The following is a 23961-nucleotide window of genomic DNA, read 5'->3' on the forward strand; positions in this document are numbered from 1 at the left end:
TTACTGATACCAACTGATGAGAAGAATATTTTGGTACTGGTCAAAAACTGATCACTTTTGCTTTAAAGAAAAGAAAGAATAAATATGATCAGGGTACGACAGAGAAAATGAAGAAACAATACACCAAATAACAGCATACTGATATATTCTGATAAGAAAAATATTGAATTCCGTACAATTAATGACAAACACACAAACAACAATGAGGAACCAATCATAGCCGTCCTACTAAAGGACCCAAGGCAGCCAAAGAATTAACCATTTAACCTTAGGTGTGCCCTTGAACTTACGCTCAAACATAAACTTCTGAAGTGAATTTACAATACTTGTGATTTACCCTGAATAGTGTGAAACTGTTCAGTGGACACTTCGTCCTTTGGAGTTGAGGCAATTTTGACCCTCTGTCCTTTATGCTTCTCTCATGCACACTCTACTCAAATTTATGATTTCTTTGAAATCCCTGTGAATTTCTTCCATTATTTTGGTTGTCATTTTGGACACATTCTAAAAACACTTATGTGGTATTCCAACACTTCTTAATAATTAAAGTATTTTAAACTAATTTTAAGTACTTCACCAAAGATGCGCAGCCATTGCTGAATACGGTTGAGTGAATAAAAACAAAAAGAGTAAAGAGCTTTCTGTAATTTTAAATTTGTTTGCGACTCATATATATTAAAATTTGTAAGTGTTGAAATTCTTATAAGAATTTATATTCAAGGGTCAGAATTCAATCCGTTAGTCATGGTCCTAAAATGATTGCTGATTTCAAAGTCAGATTTTTGTAGCACTGTATGGTGGTTTTCCCCAAACTAACGCTAAAGATTCACCTTAATACAGTTTGGTCAGTACTCGTTAGGTGACAAAACTTATTTTAAAGAAAACTTGACAAAATCAATTGACTTAAAAGCTTAATTTTCAGCTCTGCGAAATCACATTAAACTTTTCATCAGCCAATCAAAGTAATTTTTAATTTTTTTGGATTTGGTTGGAAAGTTACAGTGTAGAAGTTTCTTGGGGGAAAACAAAAATATGAGCTTAATTCTCCTGATTGACTAAACTACAGATCACATGAAGTTCACAGCACATACGTAATATTTTAAAACAAATATTTTGAACATTTAGTTGGCTTCAAGTGCTTCAGAAATTGCATGTTTGGAAAAGCACACTTTTAAAAAATTTGAAATCTGAAATAGATTACATGAGCATTTGACTTACTCTGTTCTTTGTCTATCATTTTTTTAAATTTGATGTTCAGCCGAGTACAATAATATTCCTACTTATAAATACATTCATGAAGACAAATAAACTTATTTTCTCTTCTGCCGCTTTGCTTTTGGACCCCTTTTTTTCCCTGATCCCTTCCTTTTCCGATACTTTCTTTTCCTTTTGTACTTTCGTTTTGTAGATTTAAAGACCATATTAGATGATGATTCCCTCACCTCTGCTTGCTGGTGCTCCAAGACTAAAAAAGAAAAAATAAACCATAGATACACACGGTGCTCTAAAGTTAATATACGGATTCATTTTTCAATGCTGAGCATTTTAGAGATTTGATTTTGGTATTATTTTAAAGATTAAATCCAGATCAACTGATTGCAACAAATATTATTTTATTCCCTAAAGCATGACTAAGTAATGATAATTTTCGTAATATCTTAATTGTAGTAATGATAATTTGAATAGAAAGAGTATTCTCGCCGTGCTAAGTTCTCCAGTTTAGATGATAAAATTTTTACTATTTTCTATACCTGTATCTGAATAGTTGGCTACCGACACGGACAGAAATTGCTAAATCAGCACACTTGCAAACAGGGCGACATGAAATCTAGCCTCCCTAAGATCATCAGGCAAACAACACCTCCAGCTCTCTTCATCCATCCTCTGCCGTCAACCTTATACTAGACTAATTGTCCTATAAAGGAGACCTAAAATTATTTCTCCACTATGAGAAATTTGGTTTAAGCAGACTGGATGGTCTTCATTTCTTGCATATAGTCTCCTCTTTGATAAGAAATTTCTGTGATATCTGCAAAGAACGACTGGGAGACTGCTCCTGTTTGTCAAATGCTAATGTGTATGCCATCGTATTTCTCATGCTCAGAACAGAAGGCCCAAACTATCCACATCCCTAATTACATTAAATCACAATTATTCATCACCAAGTGTTCTGTTCTGATCCTTGAAAAACTAATATTTCCTTATCCAGAGATATCAAAACTAATTTTAGTTCAAATTTTAGAGTTTTAAAGCTGGTTTCAAACTTTCTCAAGACTTTTTTAACGTCTTTTAAAAAACTTTGAATAAAAACACCAGTAATTAGACGTTTTTGTCGCGCATTCATTCAATTAGATTTATTAGAGTCAAAATGTAACCATGATATAGAAAAAAAATTATTTTCCGGTACCCTGTGAGCTAAAGCACATGACAAAAAATAATCCAAGATTAATTCTCTTGATTTGACATTCTCAGGATTCATCCTGAATGTTCCAGGGGCTTGTAGAAAATTCTACTAAATCCAAAAAATAAATATAATCCAACTGTTTGGATATTGCCTTTATCAGAACGTACTTTACAGACACCAGTAGATGGAACCTTCAGTCGATAGTCTTCAAGGACTAAGTGATTGATAGCCATGATATTGACAAACAATGCTTCAGACCCTCTAAGATCAACCAAGCCAGCAAAATCGGGATTGAAATCCAAAAATGACAGCTCATCACCTCTAACTGAGCTGGCTCCACATTTTACACTCCTTGGAGCCTCAAGCTAAGGACTGCGGGGAAAAGAGCAATAGTTACATTTTACCCCTCCTTAAAGATCTCTCGTTATCTGACCGAATAAAATTTATTAACTTAACAAACAATTTAGTTTTAGCACAATATATTGATCCTGATGCATCAAAATTGCTTGAAGATATCATGATTTCAAGATGATTGATAACATTAAAACTCAACCCTGCCTATCAATAGAGACCGCCAATCAACATAAAATAAAATTATTGTATTAAAAGAATTCATCATTTTCGAGATTTGGCTCACAACCTAAAATTTGCCTCACAATTGCCACAATCCATAAATCACGAGATCCAGAATTTTTAGCATCCCTGCCTGTCTGATGACAGGTAAACAAAGTTCCACACTACCTAATGACAATAAAACAGGAAAAACAAAGGTAAACAATTTTGTACTCACTTAATTTTTTGGTAGCAAAACTTTGGGTGCATCTAAGGAATGGATCGCCAAATTTTGAAAAATTAGCGTAAGTTACTCCATCAATTTCTAACATTTCTTCTTCTGACCTTGGCAAAACTTCTGACATTGTTCTTAGTGACTGAAAAAAGTAATGTTACAGGTATTAAAATTATGCGTTCTTATGAAATGCAGTCTATGCTTTTGTCAAAGTGAAAATTGAGTAGAAATATTTGGCTCAGGCATATATCTTTTCCTACTATAAAGTGAGAGCATGAGAAGTGAACAGAGGATTAGGACCCTATTCACGATATTAGGTCACAAACAAAGTATGACAAGAAGTCTTCAACGTCGCAAACAAAGTTAAATTCGTTTCGCACTTTGGCCATTATTGCATATTTCATTCAAACTACATACCTTGTAAGAATAAAAATGTGCTCTAGTATCAGAAAAATAAGCTTCTTAAAATAATAATATATAAGTTTAAAATATATTAATATATAAGATATATATATATATTAATATATAAGATAAAATAAGTTTACAATCTTTGAATTAAACTCTCTTGAAGATTTAAAATGGTCATTGTACTTGAATAGACGTAGCTGAAGTGGAATACATGCAAAAATAATTTAAGCAAAAAGAGTGATTAGACTAGTAATGGGATGTTTTACCTGCATACTCATTACAGATGCCAGAGGAATTTCCCTAGAACTGGCAAGTTCTTGACATACTTCAACAAGGGCTTCAAAACATTCTTCTTGTAATTCCATGAGCTTGGAATTTTTTGATAAAGAATCTGTCATTTTTGCGGCAATACTATTATCAAGTTCACTGGTTGTTGAAACACTTTTCGCCAACTCAATCTATGAACAATCAAAATAACGAAAACTGTAAGTGTTTACAAAAGAGAACAAAAATGTATAAATAAACGAGGCTAAAAGATAAACACAACTGCCCAGGGTGTTTATTTTTCGGAGAATTTTTCCCCCCAATTTTCAAGTAGCCCTGGGTGACTAATCCTGCACTTTTGTATTCTTTAAAAAGTGAAGACCAATTACAGAAAACTCCTTGGTGATACTGATGATCTGCTTAAGATTATCGTCATTGAGACAACAAGATATGACAGTGTGTTTTCCTGGTCTAATTATCAGTAGGCTGCTTTACTTTTTTTCCTGCATGAAAAACATCTATTTGACAAGTTAAAATTCCAACAGTCGCGTATGTCATGTACTACGAGGATCGCTCACGAAATAAGTTTCACGATTGTCTTCTTCAGGAACAATTATACTTTAAAAAACTTCAAATGAACCATTGAAACAAAAGATATTTCAGCTTACATATTCATTATTGTTTTTCAGCAGATCAATCACTCAGAAATCGATCTCTTCCGGAGACACCTCAAACAATTTTCTTTTCAAATTTCCTACTACTTTTTAAGTGGATTGCAAGAGGGCTTTTCCATGAGATTTTACTCAGCAACTAATAATACTATCAAAAATGCATTTTTTCTGTTGGAAAGGTCATATTTTTAGCATTGTAAAAAAATATGATTTTCAAATTTTGAGACTATTAGTACTTTATTCGATGTGTTATCAAATCATCCCCAAAAAATCTATGTTGAACATGATTGCGAGAAAATAATTCTTTTTTTAATCAAATACTTCAAATCTCAAAAATGATGTCAAACGTAATGTAACCAACCACCTACTCATCACTCGCTGCTCGAAAAATATCCCATGTTAGCATTAGTAGCATTCTGCACAATGTTCAAAAATTATGTGTGCTCGGGCAAAATTTGGTGAAATGGGCTGCCCAGCTTTTCAACATCACTCACAGATTCCTACTTCCATCTTTTGACCTTAATGTCTAATTAATGTCTCAAGCTTTTTATAGCGTTTATACACCACTTGGACTTTCCACCAAAATAGCTGCATAATTTTATGAAAATAGAGATTCATAAGGGAGAGCGAGTATTCTGTAGGCATTAAAAGGAATTGAATTCATACATGTATTATGACGTTAGGTGTCGACCGCACGATGAAAATATGATATTTTGATATTAAATATAATAATACTGATATAAATATATATTCAAAGTGCTGAGTAGCTTTATATGCTGAGAAGTTGCTGCACTCACTTTGTCCTGCCCATTGATAAGTTCGTCAGCTTTGGGACCAAGCTTAAGATATGACTGAACAATTTCTTCTCCTGCTCCAAATAATTCTTCTTGCAAATATCCTTCAACCAGTAGCTTGTTCATTAACCGCTCAACATCCACTCTGCTCCAGTGATGACCCTCGCCATGAAGAAGAAGTTTGTCATGACCTGCAGCTATGATTTTATCTGTTTTAAGACCTTGGAAAACGTCAGCGATATAACTGAGAGAATAAGATACAGGCTTTTCTTTTTTCGGTGAAGAGAGACTAGATGAGGAATTCTTCCGTTTTTTGATTTCTAGATTGTGAACCAGTATCAGTACCTTTCTGGCTTCATCAGAGACGTCTTCTTTTATCAAGGATCCCTAAAATAAACAGTTATGAGATTAATTTTTACAACAATCTTGTATGTAGATGGAAAAAAGAAATAAAATGGAAAATCAAGTTCAACTATATAGTGCATAATCTGGCAACAATAATTAGAAATTTGCTGGTTACTGGGTTAAAAAAAATCCAGCATCCGAAAAATGTGTGTTCTCTCATTCAGAAGTTGAATTTTGAATCTTAAAGAGAAAGCCTGGAGGAAGCAACATTTAAGCCACTTAGAACTGGTCCACAAGTCAAAATGACTAGTGTACTTATCCATGGTTTTCTTAGAAAATATACATTGAATTATACACCTTCGACAAAATATTAACATTATAAGAAAAAGTCAAATTTACATACCTCTCCTAGACAGTTGTCACACGCAGATGCCAGATTCTTGCTACATAGTTTTGAATCATAAATTTCTCCAAAGTAGTTCAACTGCATTTCTCTCCGACAATCTGTCCGATTTTCAGCGAAAGCCACCATTTTCTGGAGACTTTCTTTTTGAACAGTTTTCACCTGCTGAGTTCCTTTCGATACTGTACAAACACAAGTAAAATAAAAATTGAGCATTACTTGGTTAGCTTTAGTTTAGCTTTTATCTTCAGCATTAGTTTTGGAGGAATACATTACACCATGACTCATTTTATTCTGATATTTAAGCAATGTAGTAGTTCCTTCACAGTCCGATTCCTTTTCAAATTTTGAAAATAAACACGGTACACGGTACACGGTACAAATGTTAAGGTGCTCAATCCCCCAAGATTTGTGGTTTGAAAGAGAGCAGTGGAGGTTAGGAGTCGTAGAGCGCGAGGAAGTGCTGTAAAGCGACCTTTATATATACATCAGGCACTTTTAAAATTTGTCCGGTATAAAAATTAGTTTTAAACAGCTTTTAAAATTGTTTCCAATTAACAAGTTAACTTCATATGGTTGACTTATTACCGAGGTCCTGTCTGAGTGCCCATGAGCACAAAGCAAATTTTTACCTTTCCCTCTGTGATTGAATTAAAAAGGCATGGAAAATAAAAAGTTTCGTTAACTTTCACAATGAGTGGTGAAATGACTCAAAGCTGATTTTGCCATTTTTATGAATTACTGTTGGATCAAAAAAATTAATCATCCGATTTTCCACAATATCAGAAGTAGATTTTCAGGAAGAGTGGGATGAGTTGAAATGTTCTGAAACCAGTTGAAGTTAATTTATTTGGATGAAAAGTAAGAGGCTGGCATCAGATTTGAATCTATAAATAAGTCTTCCATAAGATGATTTTCCTTAAAATTAAGCTAAAATAGTTCATGACGAAATTGATTGTACTGGCAAACGATGGAGCACCCATTTGATGCTCATAGCAGATTGCCAAGTTGCCAATCTGCTATTATAAAGCATTGCCATACTGGAGAAATATGGACTCTTAACACACCTTACTGTATTCTCATTTCAGAGTGTTTCATTTTTCCCATTGTTTTTGAATGATAAGTATTTATTTGTGTGAAAACAGACCTGACTTTGAACTTACTAGAAATCAATCCAATGATTTTTTGAGAATCAGTCTTTGAATAAAATAAAATACAGGACGCAAGCTTTCCATCTCTCCCTGCCCGACCAGTTTCTTGATAATATCCTTCAATCGATTTTGGCATTGAATAATGTATGACAAACCTCACATCAGGTTTATCAATGCCCATTCCAAAGGCAATGGTAGCACATATGATCTGCAGAGGAAGAGAAAAATGAATGCTTGGATAAATAAAATTGAATCCTACTCCAGCTTTATGAAAAACGACAAAAAAATGAAACCCCCAACTTTTATTTTTTCTTTTTTTAGCAATTTCAAAAAATGGTAAGAGGTAACTTCAATTTTATTGTCTCTTCTCGTAAGTAATGTGTATAATCAAATTTTGACAATTAGTAATTTAAAGATTGGATACGAAAAAAAATACAATACTTTAAACTCACACCACTAACCTGACTATGCATTTACCTAATTTTTAAACAGTCATTTTGTTTTATTTCACTTTTTATGGATCATGTATGAACAAGATTTTTAAGTGACAGAATGTAGTAAACAAACATTTGATAAAAGTTCGACTGGAATCATAATTTCTATATTTTAGAATCCATAGGAGGCAGCTGTGAGATTATGATAATTCTGAGGTAAAAATTGTTTATCCTGAAGTGTAACCTCTTTCAGGAAAACGAACTACTCAAACTCAAATTATTGATGGCCTATCAACGTAAACCAAGGACTGGCTCTGAGAGAGTTAGATCCAGAGCCATTTCTTTGCACATTACCTTGATCTTAGATTCAAGTCAAGCTAAGTAATACAGTGAGGTTCAATAGAACCATTCCAAAAAACACTAGGTGATTGTCATAGAAATTCAGGACTTACATTCACTTTGTTAGTAGTCCATTTATTTTGGGATAGTTCTCGTTGATTATCAGCTTGGCCTGCATGATAACTGACTGCTTTCAAACCAACCGAGTTAAGTGCTTTAGCTACATCATCTGCATCCTTCCTTGAAAAGCAATAGACGATTCCACACTTTCCCAAGAATTGACTCTTGATTACAAAAACTAGTTCATTCAATGCATTTTTCATTTTTGGAACAACCTGATATTTCAAATTTGGTCGATTGAAACTAGATAAAAACCTATTGGACAGAGAAACAAATAACATATACTATGGATGCGCTTCAGCACATAGCACGTGGCTGACAGACTTTCTACAAAAGAGAAGGGACGGTCCTGCAAAACTTTACGCAAGTTTTCCTGAGACCGTAGGCTAGAATCGCATATTTTATTTACAGAACAGAGGTCCAATTTTTCACTGAAGAAATGTTGATATTTTCCATGATTTATAATTGATTGAAATCGCTTTTTTTGGAAAGAGGGAATAAGAAAACAATTTGATATCATTGCCTAGAAAGGAAAGTGGCAGATGTAATGCTCCTTCATGCTCTGGTATCAATAATTCAATTTTGAGTTTTTGTGGACTATGGTGCCTTTTACTGTGCACTATCACAAATGGATACTCATATTCGATGTTGATAAAATTAACTTTAGATGTAAAATGAGAGTTATTTATGGTTGAATTTAACAAATTATAATCTAATTAATAAACAATCAAAAGGTTAACAAGTCTACCATTAACTAAGTTGTTTGTGCGTTCTGTAAAAAATCGATCCTGTTGAGCTGAAATTCACAAAAACTCAATATAAAGGAGCTGAGTTCTCTTTTTAAATAGGTAAAAAACTTAGCTAGACCTCATGGTACCTTATCTGTAGAAAATTCTGTTTAAAGCCATTCATACCAGAAGACTCGTGTAAGACATACATTTAAAACTTTCTGTTTTCAATGGTGTTTTTAACGGCAACTTTGTGAGAAATACCTATTGAGTTGTTAGAGTTCATAATCTAAAACTTGAGCCATTAGCCATATCAATTATTACAGATGAACTTCCTACAAATAAAAAGAGAAAAGATATTGAAAACACTATTACCATTTCGGATCCGACAGATTTAGACAATTTACAATATTCTTGCGAACTCTCGGGGTAGCTGTGGCTGTCAAGCCTATAATGGGAACGCCTGGAAAATTATCATTGAGTACACACAATTCTTTGTAATCTGGCCTGCAAATTGAAGGAACATTTCAAATAAAAATAAATGTTGGTTATAAAAGAAAAGAATCTTGAGAGAGTTATAAAATCAACCCTTGGGATGCGCAACTGACTGAAAGGAGAAGTTTTACGCAATGATAGATCATTGTATTTACATTGACAATGAGTGGAGAATAAAGGTAGATGAAGACAGACCGATAAAAGGGTATGCGCTCTGCTTGTTTGATCAAGGTTCTTCATAAGTTGTGAAATATGTACTTTCACTTGGCCTGAAGCCAGTTTGTAATTAGTGTTTTATCTTTAAATTTAAAAACACTTAATAGATGTTTTTTTACGACTCACATGTGAATAGTGTTCATGACACTCTGATGATGGCTAAAGACCTGCAAAGCTACACCTAATATAAAATCAATTATTCACTTTATTGATTACTTACAATACATAATTGATTTTGTTGCCTTGCCAAATTTAAATTTCACTATGGAGGGAAAAATTGACTCACCCAGCCAGATAAAATATTACAGTGGGGACTAACGAAACAAGTCTTCACAGTATTCTGAAAAGGTAAGAAGATGATGGTAAAGAAGCTCACCTAAAATCATGACCCCATTCTGAAATGCAGTGAACCTCATCGATGGCAATGCGATCTAATTTTTTGTTATGGTGTAAGTCTTGAAGGGTGTTTCGTAACCTTTCACTGCTTTGACCACTTGCAAATAATTTTTCTGGTGTAATGTATAAAAGCTTCAATCCTTTGCACGACAAAAAAACAATCAATATGTATGTAAAATTGTATGTAAAATTTTGAATGTGAGGAATGAGGGTTGTCAAGCTTCGCACCGTCAAAAGTACACAGATTGGGAGGAAGTCAAACCACAACCAAAAGGCTAAGGGCCAGCCAGTCCAAGGTGAAAATTGTGGAGCCAATGATTTTTTTAAGCTCTTGACAAGTAGAAAAGCCTATTTTTCACTCATATTACTTGGAAGTGAGGACTAGAACTTTCTTCCCACCAATCACAGTGGTTTTTTCACTTTTCCTCAAAAACAGTTGCAGTGAGACAAAAAACTGATAAGTTTATCCGAAGGCTCATAAAATTTTGGCTTAAATAATTATGTATAGTGAGACGTTCCCAAGCAACCACAATGGTTGGGAGGTGCGGCTGTTTGTCTAATATTTTAATGTACACCAAAAATGAACGGAATACCAGTATGTCATCTTATACCTCCCTTTTGTAAGAGCTTTAAGGAACAAAAAGGGAAAATGGAGAGGTTTTTTTTTAATATGCTTGCTTGCATATGCACACCTAGATAATATACTAGAGAAGGTGTCCTGGTGGTGCACACTGTACCGGTGAGTTTTTAAACTTTTGATCGAACAATGAAAACAGAATGGGCCTGTTGCAAACTTTTGCTAGAGCAAAAATAAGAGTTGTTTCTTCTAGATAATGCCTCAAAAATCACGATGAGCGCATCGGCAAAGTATGAAATGCACTCATAATTTCACAGTCTGCGTAAGAAATTTGCGGTTTTTTGAGCTTCCCGCTTCAAAAGCGATACTACGGCACAGGTGAACATTTTGTAAAAGGAGTCGTTCCATCGTCGGCAATACTCATCATGGCCGACGCCAATCCGCCAAAACACGTGTGATGGGACGAGATAATACCTGAACTGGATTAGACCAGATAACAATCGGCGTGTTTTAACGTTCATGTTTTCCACGCCCGAATTGATTGACCTTGAACTCTCCTCGAATTACGCGCGGAACTGCGCGCAAGCGTCGGCCATGATGAATATCGCCGACGATGGAGCGACTCCTCTAACAAAATGTTCACTTGTGCCGTAGTATCGTTTTTGAAGCGGGAAGCTTAAAAAAACGCAAATTTCTTACGCAGATTGTGAAGTTATGAGTGCATTTCAGACTTTGCCGATGCGCTCATCGTGATTTTTGAGGCATTATCTATAAGAAACAACTCTTATTTTTGCTCTAGCAAAAGTTTGCAACAGGCCCATTGTAGACATTCCTGTTTTGCTACTCTGTGTGTAAGTATTTACTTTCACTCAGGAAATCTGAGAGAGAAGTTATGAATTTATGCTTTGTGAATTCAGTTAACAGAAAGATTTTTTCCCCTGAAGTTCATTTTTTCTGGCATGTATTGCAGTCAAATACCTTACTAAAAGAGGGATTTAATGTGAAAAAATCGATTCTTACTTGGGTTTGTAGGGTTTAAATTCTTGTAGACAGAGTTGATACTTTCATTATCCATGCTGCTATTGAGAGCACCAGCTGGAATCTAAAATCATAGCAACAATTTTGTAGGAGAAAAAAAGAATGTAGCCGTACAAGGTTTCCAGAAAGTATAATAAAGTTTCCAGAATTACTAATACCTACCCTTTTAATACAGCTTGAATTTGGCCAAGGGTGCAAAACTTGAAAATTAAATTGTGGAATGAAAATACAAAAGAATCAGATAGAATTTTTTTTGTGACGGTACTGAAATTCTTGAGATTTATTTTCTCATAAAGAGAAGAGGAGGAAAGAATTTGAATCGGTTGGGATGCGTCGATGTAGCAACCCTGTCAGAACCCGTGTAGAATAAGTTGTTGGGGTTGTCGGTGGCTCACCAGCCATCGATGACAACAACCCTCATTCGTGAGCCGACCATCATGGCGGTATGAACCTTGTATTGCGTGTCTTTTTGGTCTTTTGATATCTTTGATGGTTGTGTGTCACTTTCGTTAAATAAAAGTGTTCAAGCGTGATCATGGCTTCGTAGTCTTGCTTTCCAGCCCACCACCTTCACACCTACAAACATAAGTAGAAGGATCTTTGTTTCCTTACAGAGATTTTTAAAGACTTAGGATAGGTTCATCTAACTTTGGAGATGTTACTTACATCCAGAGATTTAAGTTTGGCTGTCTGATCCTTCATTAGAGAAAGTAAAGGTGAGATGACCAGTGTTAATCCTTCTGTGAGGACAGCAGGCAATTGGTAGCAAAGTGATTTCCCTCCACCAGTGGGCATAATGATAAGGCAGTCATGCCCCAGCATGATTGCATTGACTGCTTCCAATTGGTTCTGTCGAAATTTGTGCAGCCCAAATGTTGTCTTGAGTGACTGGGAAATTAAAGAGAACAATGCTTAATTGTGTACAAAATAAAAATTCTACCAAGACCTGAAAAAAAAAAAAATATGTTTGTGCCTCTCAAATTTTACTCGGTAAGTATCTAGTGCACAGGCACTCTTTAAACATAGGTGCCTATTTTTTTAATGCACCCTGCAGGTTATTACATCAAGAAAACCTGAAATGACAAGAAGGATGGACATGAACTGAGGTAGCTCTTCAGCACTCCCGGAGTCCCCATTACAAAATAACCTGCCAAAGAGTATCTACTTAGTATGTGTTCAATAAATGAAGCTTAATATTTCCTTACATGCATAATCCTTGATGAAAAAGGGTGCTTAGTAGATTTAAATTCAGAGCAGAGGCCATCATTGGGAGTATCTGCATAGAAAATGGGGAGTTCCTCAGCACTTGGTCCTGTGATTTGGGATGCTTCTTGCGATGAATTATACTTTCCTCCTTCGTCAAAAGAATTTTCTTCTTCACTACTGGAATTATAATCTACACAGAAAATGGAAATTGATATAGTAGACTAAGTACATTATAAAATGAAAAATCAATATGTCAATGGCTAAATTCGAAAAATGCTTGTCTTTGCTTGCAGCATTGCAGATGTTAGGAGAGACAATTTTTACAATGAGATTCAATAAAATCTTTCATCTTACTTCTACGTAAATTAATTTTTGGACTAACTTTCAAACCAATGAGTACAACTGAAAGAGATGCGGCAAGCAGCAGCATGCCTCACATGTTTTTTGTGCATGCTACGACTCAAGGGTTACCCGAATAACGCAATGATGAGAAGAGAGCTCTTATCGCTTGCAACAGGCCTCGTAACGAATGTGATATTTGGTGGTAGCATTCATAATAATGCAGGGTGTCATTTCCATTGACAAGGTGTATCTTTCAGTAAAAAAGAGAAAAATTTTGCTTACTCACTTGCGCTATTTAACAATTTTATAGGGCACGTTTCGGGGTCGAGACGGCCCCATCATCAGCCGGCAGCGAACCCTGAGACGCGTCCCATAAACTTGTTAAATAGCGCAAATGAGTACCCGAGATTTTATCTCTTCCCCACAATATTGTCTTGTGACTGTTCCCAATGAAAGTTTCTATCTTTTTCTGTTTCTAATGCTCCGTCTTCAAATCTTCGTTTTAATCTGTGCATGCTATTCTGTAACCTACAGTCTTCCCTGGTTTTCCGTCAAATGATGGGTATGAAAACACGAAACCATACACTTATACTTACGACAAAAAATATTAATTGAATACATAGTCTTACTTGAATCTTCCTCACTGTTTTCATCAGAAGACTCAGAATCTGATATGACGATAGTGGAGGAACTGCCAGCCATGGATAAGGAGTAGGTGTATCAACAACTACTTAAAATTACTTTGACTGCTTGTCATCCGCGAGCCAGCCGATTTTCGATCACAGAATCACATTTGAAGTAAAAGTCCGTTTCTGTGCAGTAATGATAACAATTTCTTTGAACACATTGGAACATTACATTCGTGCCAAAATTTCAATGTTTGTTTTGTTTTGAGCTTTGACAGTTTAAAACACAGGTTAGTTTAGACACCTCGCCAACAGAGAACGAAAGAGTATGGGTACCAATGGGTACTTACCATTAGTAGCGGGAAAGTCCACGAGCATTATATTTAGCAAATGAGAAGTTTTTGAGGATTGAAAACAAACAAATGGTATAGTCCAGTCAATCTAGCTTTTTACCTCGGACAAATTAGCACAAACTTTTCCTTTGGTATATAGGGTCTCTAGGTACCCAATAAGACAGAAAAAAAAGTTTACCAAAAAATTCCACCGGGAAAGTGGTCAAATCGCAGTTTTTCAAAATGGCGGCTTACGGCAATTTTCAAAGAGGACGTACATACGGATTTCCCTTTATAACTCAAAAATAATGCGTCAAACCAAAAAAATTTGGCATTAGTTTGAAAGATCATAAAATTTTGATTAAGAATCATATACAAAACTTAGGCTTTTCTTATTTTTTTCTTTCCGAATTTTAATATTTAAAAACAACAACCGGCAAAATCTGCTGAAAATTCACGATTTCTCGCGTTCTTGACCAATTTTAGGTCAAAATAATTAATTTAAGGTTAAAAACAACGGCACCACTGAAAAGTACGCTAAATTTTACATAAGTATACCCATTCATTTTACCTTTTCATCTTATATGACCTCATTGTGAGACGAATCATTCAAAAGCATGAAGTCAATATTCAACTACAAATTCAGCTGTTTTTTTCCGTTTCCAGCGCTTTTGATCAATTATTTTTCGACAAAAGTATAACTTATATATACTTTTTAGAAAGGTAATGAAATTTGCAAGACAAATAACACCCTGGTTTTCATTTAAATTTTACAACATGTACCTGAAAAGCGTATTTAAGGGAATTACGCTAAAAACTGATTTCTCTAGAAATTTCAGAATTTCAACGATTTTCGGCTTTTTGACAGCTGGAAACTGAGGATCTGATTCAACGACGGTAATCATCGTTTAGAGCATAAAATTTCCAACAAATTGCATACCTGAAATTACTGGTTTGAATTTTTTAAAGAGGGTTAGATATGGCGTTAAAGTTGTCTATTGGAAAATCCGGCTGCTCGGTTACGAACCACTTTCTTAACATATACTCAAAATTTTTAAGTTTAGTAATTTTTGTTTGAAGTAAATTTTATGGTACCAATGTAATAGCACATGGAAGTTAAAAAAATGTCCATGAATAAATTTTTTAAGGTATTTAAGTGTACTTAGAAGCCAATTTTTGAGACGGTGAAAATTTACAAATTATTGAATAATAAGGCTTTTTCTCAGGTTTTTGTGGTTTTTCATGGCTGCAAACAATTTTTTTCATCAAACCATGGTAATCATCAAAAAGCTGATAAAATTTTATGTAAGAAATGTACCTTTATTTGAATTTTGGCGTCTCTCGTGAAAATGCGGAGGCAATGTTGAAAAAAATTGCAATTTGCCCGAAAAAAATTTTCCCGCGATTTTTCTTATTTTTTACGTGTTAAAAGGAGTTTAAGAAAAAAAACAAGGTAAGAAATGAAAAGTTCATAAAATTTTCTATAACATAGGGCTAGTGAAGTTTGCCGTAAAGTCTTTTTGAGGGGTCCTAGCACTGAATTTTGGTTTAAAAAAAGTTAAAAAAAAATTGATGAAATTTAATTTTTTAGTTATTTTTGAGATTTTATCGCTTTAAAATGAGCTTTAAAGTTAAAATGAATGATGTAACTGAAAAGTACGTTAAATTTCGGTCTAGAAAAGTGTGTTCAACATCCTTTCAAGTAATTATATTTGCCGGTAGGATAATTTCTTCTGGGATCAAAACTGACGCTTTTCTGAAAAAAGTCCATTTTTAGCTCCATTTTTCTAATTTTTAAGCATTTTAGAGGGGTCTGATCAAAAAATCACTGTAACCACGTGAAAGTACATAAAATTTACAATAAGATTAGGTACCTTGTTTCAAAAATTTCGATATTTTTTGTGTTTGACACGGCTTTATTTAAAATTGTCAAAAATGGCAATATTTACAGAAAGTTGATTTTCTATGCTAAGCACCATCCCTTTATTGGATTGGGTTGTATAATGAAGGCAGCTCGGGGAGCGGGTCTTTTTGCGTTGGAGGAATCAATACTAAAACTAATAATTATAATAAATTCAATACAACATTGAAAGTTTGGAACCTTTGGGCGGTCAACTCTAGCGAAAGCGCAAATAAGGATTAAAACGCGAGTACAGGTACGCGGGAAGGGGATGTCAACAGGGGAGACGGGTAGCACCTGTGCTTTAGGTGACGTAACACAGGCTTGTGTCACTTTATGCCCGGCTTTTCTTTAGAATGAAAAGTTCATTAATTGAAAGTTTACCGACCTGCCTCCTGTCGTCTGCTTTTCGATCGCTACGAGAAAGGAATCGAACTCAATCTTCAACGGGTGAGTAAAATCAAAGTATTGAATCTACTTCTACATTTTTCTAAAATCTGTATTGTGTTATAATAAGTCCAGAATGAACCTTTCAATATATTCAATAAGTATGCGGGCCTGCTTGCCTGTGTTGTTTACTAAATAAGATGTGAGATCTGGTTCACCGAGATCAGGAAACCTGTTGCTAAAGCCAATTGTAAATCAATGAAACATGATAGCAAAAAGGAAGCGGAAAATGAAGATAATTAGTAATTCAAATAGTCCTTTCCGAAATTGCTTAACTGATGTAAGAATGAAAAATTCCCCTCTCTTTCCTCCACCGGATTATCAATCAATCTATCAATGCAACAGGGAAACAATGAATCGATTCTGATGCTTAGTAAAAGAGAATAGGTAAGGGTTTTCGAGAACTCGTTGGCTTTGAATCTCAACTAAGAACTTAAAGTAATGACATATTGTGAGGAAGTAAATTTTCAAAACAACTTGGGTATGAAAGTTTAAAAGGCCGTTTTCTCTGGAATTGCCTTTATAATTTTGTTGCATCTTAGAGAGTAGGTATTCTTCGATGAGGTAAAATAGTGCGTGTCATCCTCAGCTTATGAGAGCATTTTTAAAAGAATTTTCGCGGTAATGTGATTTGTAAGAACCCAAATCATTTTAAACTGTTCGAACATATTTGGAATGACAAGTTTTGCTTGCCACTCACTGCTGCTTGACGCGCGCATTTCATATCCCGGATGTATAATGAACAATCTTACGCCTAACTCTTTGATGAGCGTGTTGGAGTATCGGTCAGTGCGCTCGTCTCCTATTTGGGAGACCCGAGTTTAACTCCCGCCGGCGGCAATTTTTTAATACGCCTCAAGCATATTTTTCTCATTCCTACGAATTTTTTAAGTATTCCTGCTATCTACACTGTAAGAACTGCACTTCTAATATTAAATTAAACGGTTTATTTACGAAACAGCTCAATTGTCAAGAGACTGACATCGCACTCGTTCTCCTCCATATGAGTTGCATTTGGCTACTCTCGCTTGCGTTTACTACTCTCATCAGGTGACCAGTTCACAATTGGATCGCGTGTAGCAAAAAGAAACCAGCGCGATTACAGCGTTTTCAAAATTGTGCAACTTCTTCCTTACTTTTAAAAATAAGTCGATAAACAGGTATGTTACAAATTAAGGCCGCCATCTTTTTTCCGCCATCTTCTTGCCGACATCTTGAATTTTGATTTTGACTACAATTAATATCAAATTCAAAATGTACAGGTCAAAATACCAGGGTATACTGAGTTTCATGAAAATCCGGCGATAAACAAGTAGTTTCCAAATTATGGGCGCCATCTTTAATTTTTAAAAAATTATGGCCACCACCTTCTTCCCGCCATCTTTGATTTCAATTCTGGTTAGAACCAACACCGAATTCAAATTCTCTAGGTCAAAATATAGGGTTTTACTAAGTTTCATGCAAATCAGTCGATAAACAGGTATCTAACAAATTACTGCCGCCATCTTCTTTTCCGCCATCTTGAATTTTGATTCAGACTGAAAGTAACGTCAAATTCGAATTTCCTAGGTCGATATACTGGGATACACCAAATTTCATGAAAATCTGCCGACAAATAGGTGTTTTGCAGTTTTTTTCTTAGAATCTTTAACTGCGATAGTCTAAACGGTGAACGAATCAGATAAGCCCCCCCCCCCCCCCCCGGGTCCACCATCCCTCTAAGTGCTTCTCCCTTTACTATGTACCATGGCTATCAAATTAATAACAACATTTATTTCAAAAATAGTCGAATATTCGGGAAAAAGGTTCACACTGATCGAAATTCCAGCCAAAATTTACAAAAAGTAAAAAATGTCAAATTTGACACCATTCCATAAAGGCCCTATAAAGGTCTTTAACCTTCAGTTAAATTTTGATGTAATATGTGTTTTCAAAAGAAAATTTCATGCTCTTTCCAATGGTACCAACAGTTTTGAGAGAAAAAATTCTTTCATTGCTGTATCTTAAAAGTTACAAACCAAACTTGAAATTTCAAGAAAATTCTAGTCTTTTTTTTCGGTGTCTGACCTCGTAGCTCGGCACCAACAAGTCAAAATTAAAAAAACTAATATATATTCGTGAGCAGAATTTTATACTCTAAAAAAACGACAGGAATGATTTTTTTCACTGGATGCACTAGAATCACGCAAAATCGGGAAAACGGTGACGAAGTCAACAATCAATTTATCCGTTATTTCAGACGGCCGCCATTTTGTCATACGCAATTTTGACTGTGTTCCCGAGGGGGGCTAATGGTAAACTTTTTTTTGGGGGCTCTAGACATGTTTTGGAGCGCTTTAAAACACAAGAGAAGTTTGTGCTAATTTGTCCGAGGTTAGACCCTTTTTTTGGCTAGATTGACTGGACTAGTAGGAAATAAAACATAATAATAAGATCTTTGCAAAACGATAATCCGGGTATCGGAACTTGGCTGTCTTGAAAACGCCTTCAAATGCGGCGTGATACCTCACACATTCCGGAGAGTTCAAATAGTCGTATCATTGCGCCTTAGAAATGTGGCGGCAGATTACAATTGAAATAGCCTCCATACACGCTGGGCTTGTCAATTTCCTTTGACATTTTTGCAGTGATGAATGCATAGCTGAAGTGCGCTCCAGGTAGAATTGTATTTAGCAAATGGGTGGTTTTTATACGAGGATTAAAAATAAACAAGTGGTACGGAACAAAACAAAAGAATATGAACTATGCAAAACGATAATCCGGGTATCGGAACTTGGCTCTTTTGAAAACGCCTTCAAATGCGGCCAGGCCCGCCACAAGAGGGGGGATACTGGGGTCCCTGGGAGGGGCCCGTGCCGCCGGTGACAAAACCACTACGAATTCACATGTGACCCTTGTCTCGTAAGGAAAAGTGAAAAATTTACCCTACAAATTTGGCAAAAGGTCAATAAATGGCCAAAAACACGCTGAGGCACTATAGAATTCTTCTTACTTTTTCAAAGATTTCTATCTATTTCAAAGATTTTTAGTATAGAACGATATTATTAGTTACTGCGTTTCATTTTCTTCCGTCGTCGGATGCTGAGAGTCTCCAGTCTGGGCATCCTCGACTTCAATGGCTCAACTCTCCTGCCATGAACATATGAAAGAGTAGGCCAGGGGGCCCGGGTCCCCTAGAATTTAAATAGTATCATCTGCCCCACCTCCCAAAAAAATCCCAGATGTTTTGAATGGAACATTGCGAAAGTATTTTGGGCTGAAAGTAATAAAATAGCGTAATTGAATCAGCTAATACAGAAAGGGCACAATCGACATTTTTTTCGAAATTGAGTTTTATGCGGTTTTCGCATTAGTGTATGTGAACACATCCTGCAGTGCAGACAGGGCACTATATTCGCATTTTTTATGTGTTTTTGACAGGGGTTAAGTTCCTCACGTAGAGCAGAAAGGGCACTGTTGCAGCAATATAGTGCCGTTTCTGCAGTACATGCCCACTGGGTGCGCGCGCATCGGCAGCGGCAACTCGTCGTTTGTTTTGTTTTGATACGATTGAGAGGTTAGTTTTGCGTTTCGAAACGACAGTGATCGCGCTACACGCTTCACTCACGCTGAAAATGAAAGGAGTGAGAATTGAACCTTGAGTGTAGGAAGTGAGAGGAGCCCTCAACAGGTTGGATGAGGAAGTAGGTAGAAGATTACTACGCTATTGAACTTCAAAGGATACTTTTTTTTTTTTTTTTTTTTTTGACTTGAAATAAGCCAGAAATATTTTTATTAAAATTTACATAGCTGTGGGCAAACCACATGGTGAAAGTTCGAAATCGCATACCATCAATTGCGACATTGCCAATTGCAACATTGCCAATTGCGACGTCTTCTTTTTTTTGTTCTTAAGTATTCTCTATTGAAATTTTGTGTAAATTTTCTTCACATCATCAAGATTGTTTTCTGAAAATTTCATGGGAAAATCTCTATTAGTTCTCTTTAAAAAAATAGTATAAAAAGAGAGCAGAAATTTTGAAACGTTGCAATGGTATGGAGATATACAATTTCCAACTTTCGCTCTAGGGGTCCGGGCCTTAAACTGGTACTAGGGCCCAAGATGGGATGTGGCGGGCCTGGGATATTCCCTCTATTTTGGCCTCAACTTGAGAGCCTTTTTTGAGCTTAGAAGTTGATTTTAGAGAAAACCAGTGGGACCATCGTGTTTCTCGCGAACTTTTACACAAGAATCAACAGTCAAATCGCAAATTCCTGACACATGCAACATCTTCATTGGGGGATAAAATGATCAAGACATCAGTGCCGAATTTTCCTACTTGCCGCCCATGGGCCGCCTGTATTTTGCCGCTATCCCTTCTCATTCGTTTTGAAACATTATTAAGAACCATCAAGTGAACGTGCCGGGGGGGGGGGGGGAGGGGTGCAAAAGACGCGTTTACTCGTGTTTGACACATTTTTTTGCGAAAGCCGTATCAACACTACTAGCAAAATTTCACGGAGCTTTGCGCGAAAGTTAAGTTTCGTAAACCTATATCTCTGTGTGGACAAGGTCTTCCATTTGTAAGAAATGAACGAAAAAATCATGAAAGAACAAACAGAAATGTGGTTTAATAATTTTAACCCTCTATGGCATTAATTAATTTTGGATCTCAGATTCCAGGGGACTCTAATCTATTTTGTAGCTTGCATTAAAAAAATAGAATACCAAATATTTTTTCAAAATTTTAAAGTTAAGGGAATCAATTTTTCGAAAAAAGAAAAAAACTACTGATATTTTGCATAATCATGGCACATGGAAAAGATTCAGTTTTTAAAAATCCCGAAAATACTTTGTTACGAATTTGTAACGCTATGCCATAGATGGTTAACTTCCGCCGCCGCGCCGCGTTGACCGCGTGAAGTATTCCTACAATCTTGTAGGCGCCATGCGTTTCGCACCGACCGCTGCTGATCGCAGTGTGCTTGACGCAATGCGTGAAGTATTCATGTAGTCTTGTAGGCGCTATGCGTTTCGGGCCAACGGCTGCTGACCGCAGTGTGCTTGACGCAGTGCGTGAAGTATTCGTGTGGTCTTGTAGGCGCTAATATGTGCTACATGCCAACCGCCGCGCCGAGGGCTTCTCCTTTTCATCTCAGGTCCTCGTCATCATTGCTTTCTGCGCCGCGCCGCTCGCCAGGCCAAATTGCGTGTTCGGCTTCTCTCTTAACTCGACTAATTAAAGGTGCTGTCTCTTGTATCACCGAAAGACGACAAAATTAGAAATTACTATGCACTCAGAAAATAAGATATCTTGTCGCCTTTTCTCGTTTGTAATTTATTTTCTGAAAACGATTTTCTTTATACCTACATTTAAAAACATTGCAAAATTTGCCGCTCCTTAAATTTGCCGCCAAGGGCGGCGGCCCATGTGGCCACCGACTAAATCCGGTCCTGCAACAAATGTAATTTTATCAGAGTAAGTAATTATCTTACGTAAAGTATGAAGACCTGAAAGCCTTGTTCTATTGAATTTTTCAGAACAAGATAAATGCGCGAGTTTTTCGAATAGGAAACAAGAAACCAATCGTGCTCTCCGATAAGTTTGTTGCCTATACACAAAATTGAAGGCAAAACTCGAGTAGACAATATTGTCATCTTGCGGTCAAAGTATTCCAGGCGCCATTTATACTTGGACGCCGTAAATCTCAATTAAAAAAAAAAAAAAAAAAATTCAATGATGAATCTTGATGACAAAATAAATATTAAATAACTTTTAAAGTTATTCTGCTCATCACTTTTCCATAAAAAAATTGGACGAGTTCGAGTAGTTTGGCAACATAGTGCCTCAAGTACATAAATCGCTCGTGATACTTTATCCGGAAAGAGACGATATCTACCGAGAGAGTCACACATCGTTCATATCTATCAAAACTTATAAAGCGAGATAAATTTGAGTTTTTCAAGTAGATAACTATACCAACCTATGCTCTACGGTAGGTTTTCTGCTTGTCCGATGAGAGTAAAGGTTAATCTCAAGTGGATAATATCCACCAAAAAAGTCACACCACGTTTAGTGGTTTTGTAAGAACATGCAGCGAGTTAAAAGGTTATGCCATTAAAAAGGTTACGAATTTAAGCCCCAAAATGTATGCCACCTTATTTCATTCGATCCTACTTCTAAAGAAAAGTGTTTTTTCTCTCAGAAAAAAAGAGGAAAAAATCAATTTTAGGTTTTAAAAAAATGTTTTATTAAAACATTTAATGTTTTAAAAAAATGTTTCCAAAAATTTTTTTAAGTAACGCATCTAGCAATTCTAGCATGTCAAGGGTGATGAAAATCCAACAAATACAAAAGATCGGAGACGATGAGAATGGATGAGAAGAAAGAGATAAAAATGAGCCCAACCTATAATCTCATTTAGCATGTCAAGGGTGATGAAAATCCCATGAATACATCTAAAAGATAGGAGATAATAAGGATGGATGAGAGTAAGGAGGTAAAAATGAACCCAACCTATTCTCATCGTACATAAGCGCGAAGCAATCATTTGATCACCCGCGCGGGGCACAGTATCACTCGAAATTGAAGGCGAACTTAACGCGAACTTACTAGGCCAATTCCTGCAATGGCTAAAATAACTGGATTTTAGTGCGACCCCATTCCAGATGATTTCTCAGTGTGTTTTTTGGTGTCTAAATTTAAAAATGAACGACATTTAAATATTACAGCGAGATAAAATCAAAAGTTTGGCTCTTCTTTGAAAGATTATGGTCTGTCTGAAAATTCGGTGCCAATTTCTTATACAAAGGCGAGTTGCAAATAATTGGGTTGTGAATGACCTTGCACTAGCCCTTCGTTTTCCTTATGAACTCACTTAAAATAGAACAAACAAACCAAAAATAAAAAACGTCCAGAATTTTGGACTCCATTTTTTCCTCACGGTTCTGGTTATCTTATCACAAATGAAGTTCTTTAAATTTTCAGAGCTGTTCTTAACTTCCCTAGGAAAAGTGGGTCAGTCTGATGTTGCGCTGACTCACTTTTACTAAGGTTTCTCACCTCGACGTGTCTTTTCTTTTCTTCGTTATCTTTTTCTTCATGTCTCTCTTTTTCAGACCGAGAATGTTTGAATGAACAGATACAGAAAAAGCCAATTTCTGGTTCATAAGTTATATTTGGAAATCATTGATGTATCGTGATCCATGCTAAGCTTCGGTGAGAAAAATGATAACATAGTGCTTAATTTCGTACCTCCAGTGATCCATTATTGGTTACAAACTTGTGTTGTTCTGCTGAAGTGTTGCTCGCTATCCTTGACATTTGAGTGTTAGCTCTCAAAGCTGCACGTACTTACTCAAGTCGTGTAAAAATTTGCGTCGGGTTGAAACTTAATTATTGGTTTCTGAGATAGGACGACGAATGCTCGAGAGGGGAAACGCGTTTAAGTGTGTGCAAACTTTTAAAGTTTCATAAGATCGCTTATTTTTATCTATAAGATGCTGTATCCCACTTGAGGGGAAAAAGAGTAACTTCTTGACCAAAGCCTCTTAATTT

General features: G+C 35.8%; 1 protein-coding gene across 3 annotated transcripts; it reads right to left on the reverse strand.

Moving 5' to 3' along the window:
* Positions 1 to 128: 128 nt before the first annotated feature.
* LOC109043125 (recQ-like DNA helicase Blm) lies at positions 129 to 23868 on the reverse strand. 3 transcript variants are annotated; one of them, XM_072303833.1, is made up of 14 exons: positions 23659 to 23868; positions 21775 to 21857; positions 12776 to 12966; positions 12237 to 12458; positions 11553 to 11634; positions 9936 to 10095; positions 9224 to 9355; positions 8114 to 8375; positions 7240 to 7435; positions 6077 to 6258; positions 5332 to 5715; positions 3866 to 4057; positions 3195 to 3333; positions 129 to 1465 (listed from the first exon to the last, which is right to left on the reverse strand). In XM_072303833.1, exons 1-14 carry the CDS (start codon positions 23670 to 23672, stop codon positions 1311 to 1313), a joined length of 2394 nt encoding a protein of 797 aa, XP_072159934.1. In that variant the 5' UTR covers positions 23673 to 23868; the 3' UTR covers positions 129 to 1310. The 3 variants fall into 3 exon arrangements, with proteins under 3 accessions (XP_072159934.1, XP_072159932.1, XP_018915755.2); XM_072303831.1 differs by lacking the exons at positions 21775 to 21857; positions 23659 to 23868 and adding an exon at positions 13715 to 14032; XM_019060210.2 differs by lacking the exons at positions 21775 to 21857; positions 23659 to 23868 and adding an exon at positions 13748 to 14031.
* Positions 23869 to 23961: the final 93 nt, after the last annotated feature.

The sequence above is a fragment of the Bemisia tabaci genome, chromosome 1 (genome assembly GCF_918797505.1).
Source record: "Bemisia tabaci chromosome 1, PGI_BMITA_v3".
Classification (NCBI taxonomy): Eukaryota; Metazoa; Arthropoda; class Insecta; order Hemiptera; family Aleyrodidae; genus Bemisia; species Bemisia tabaci.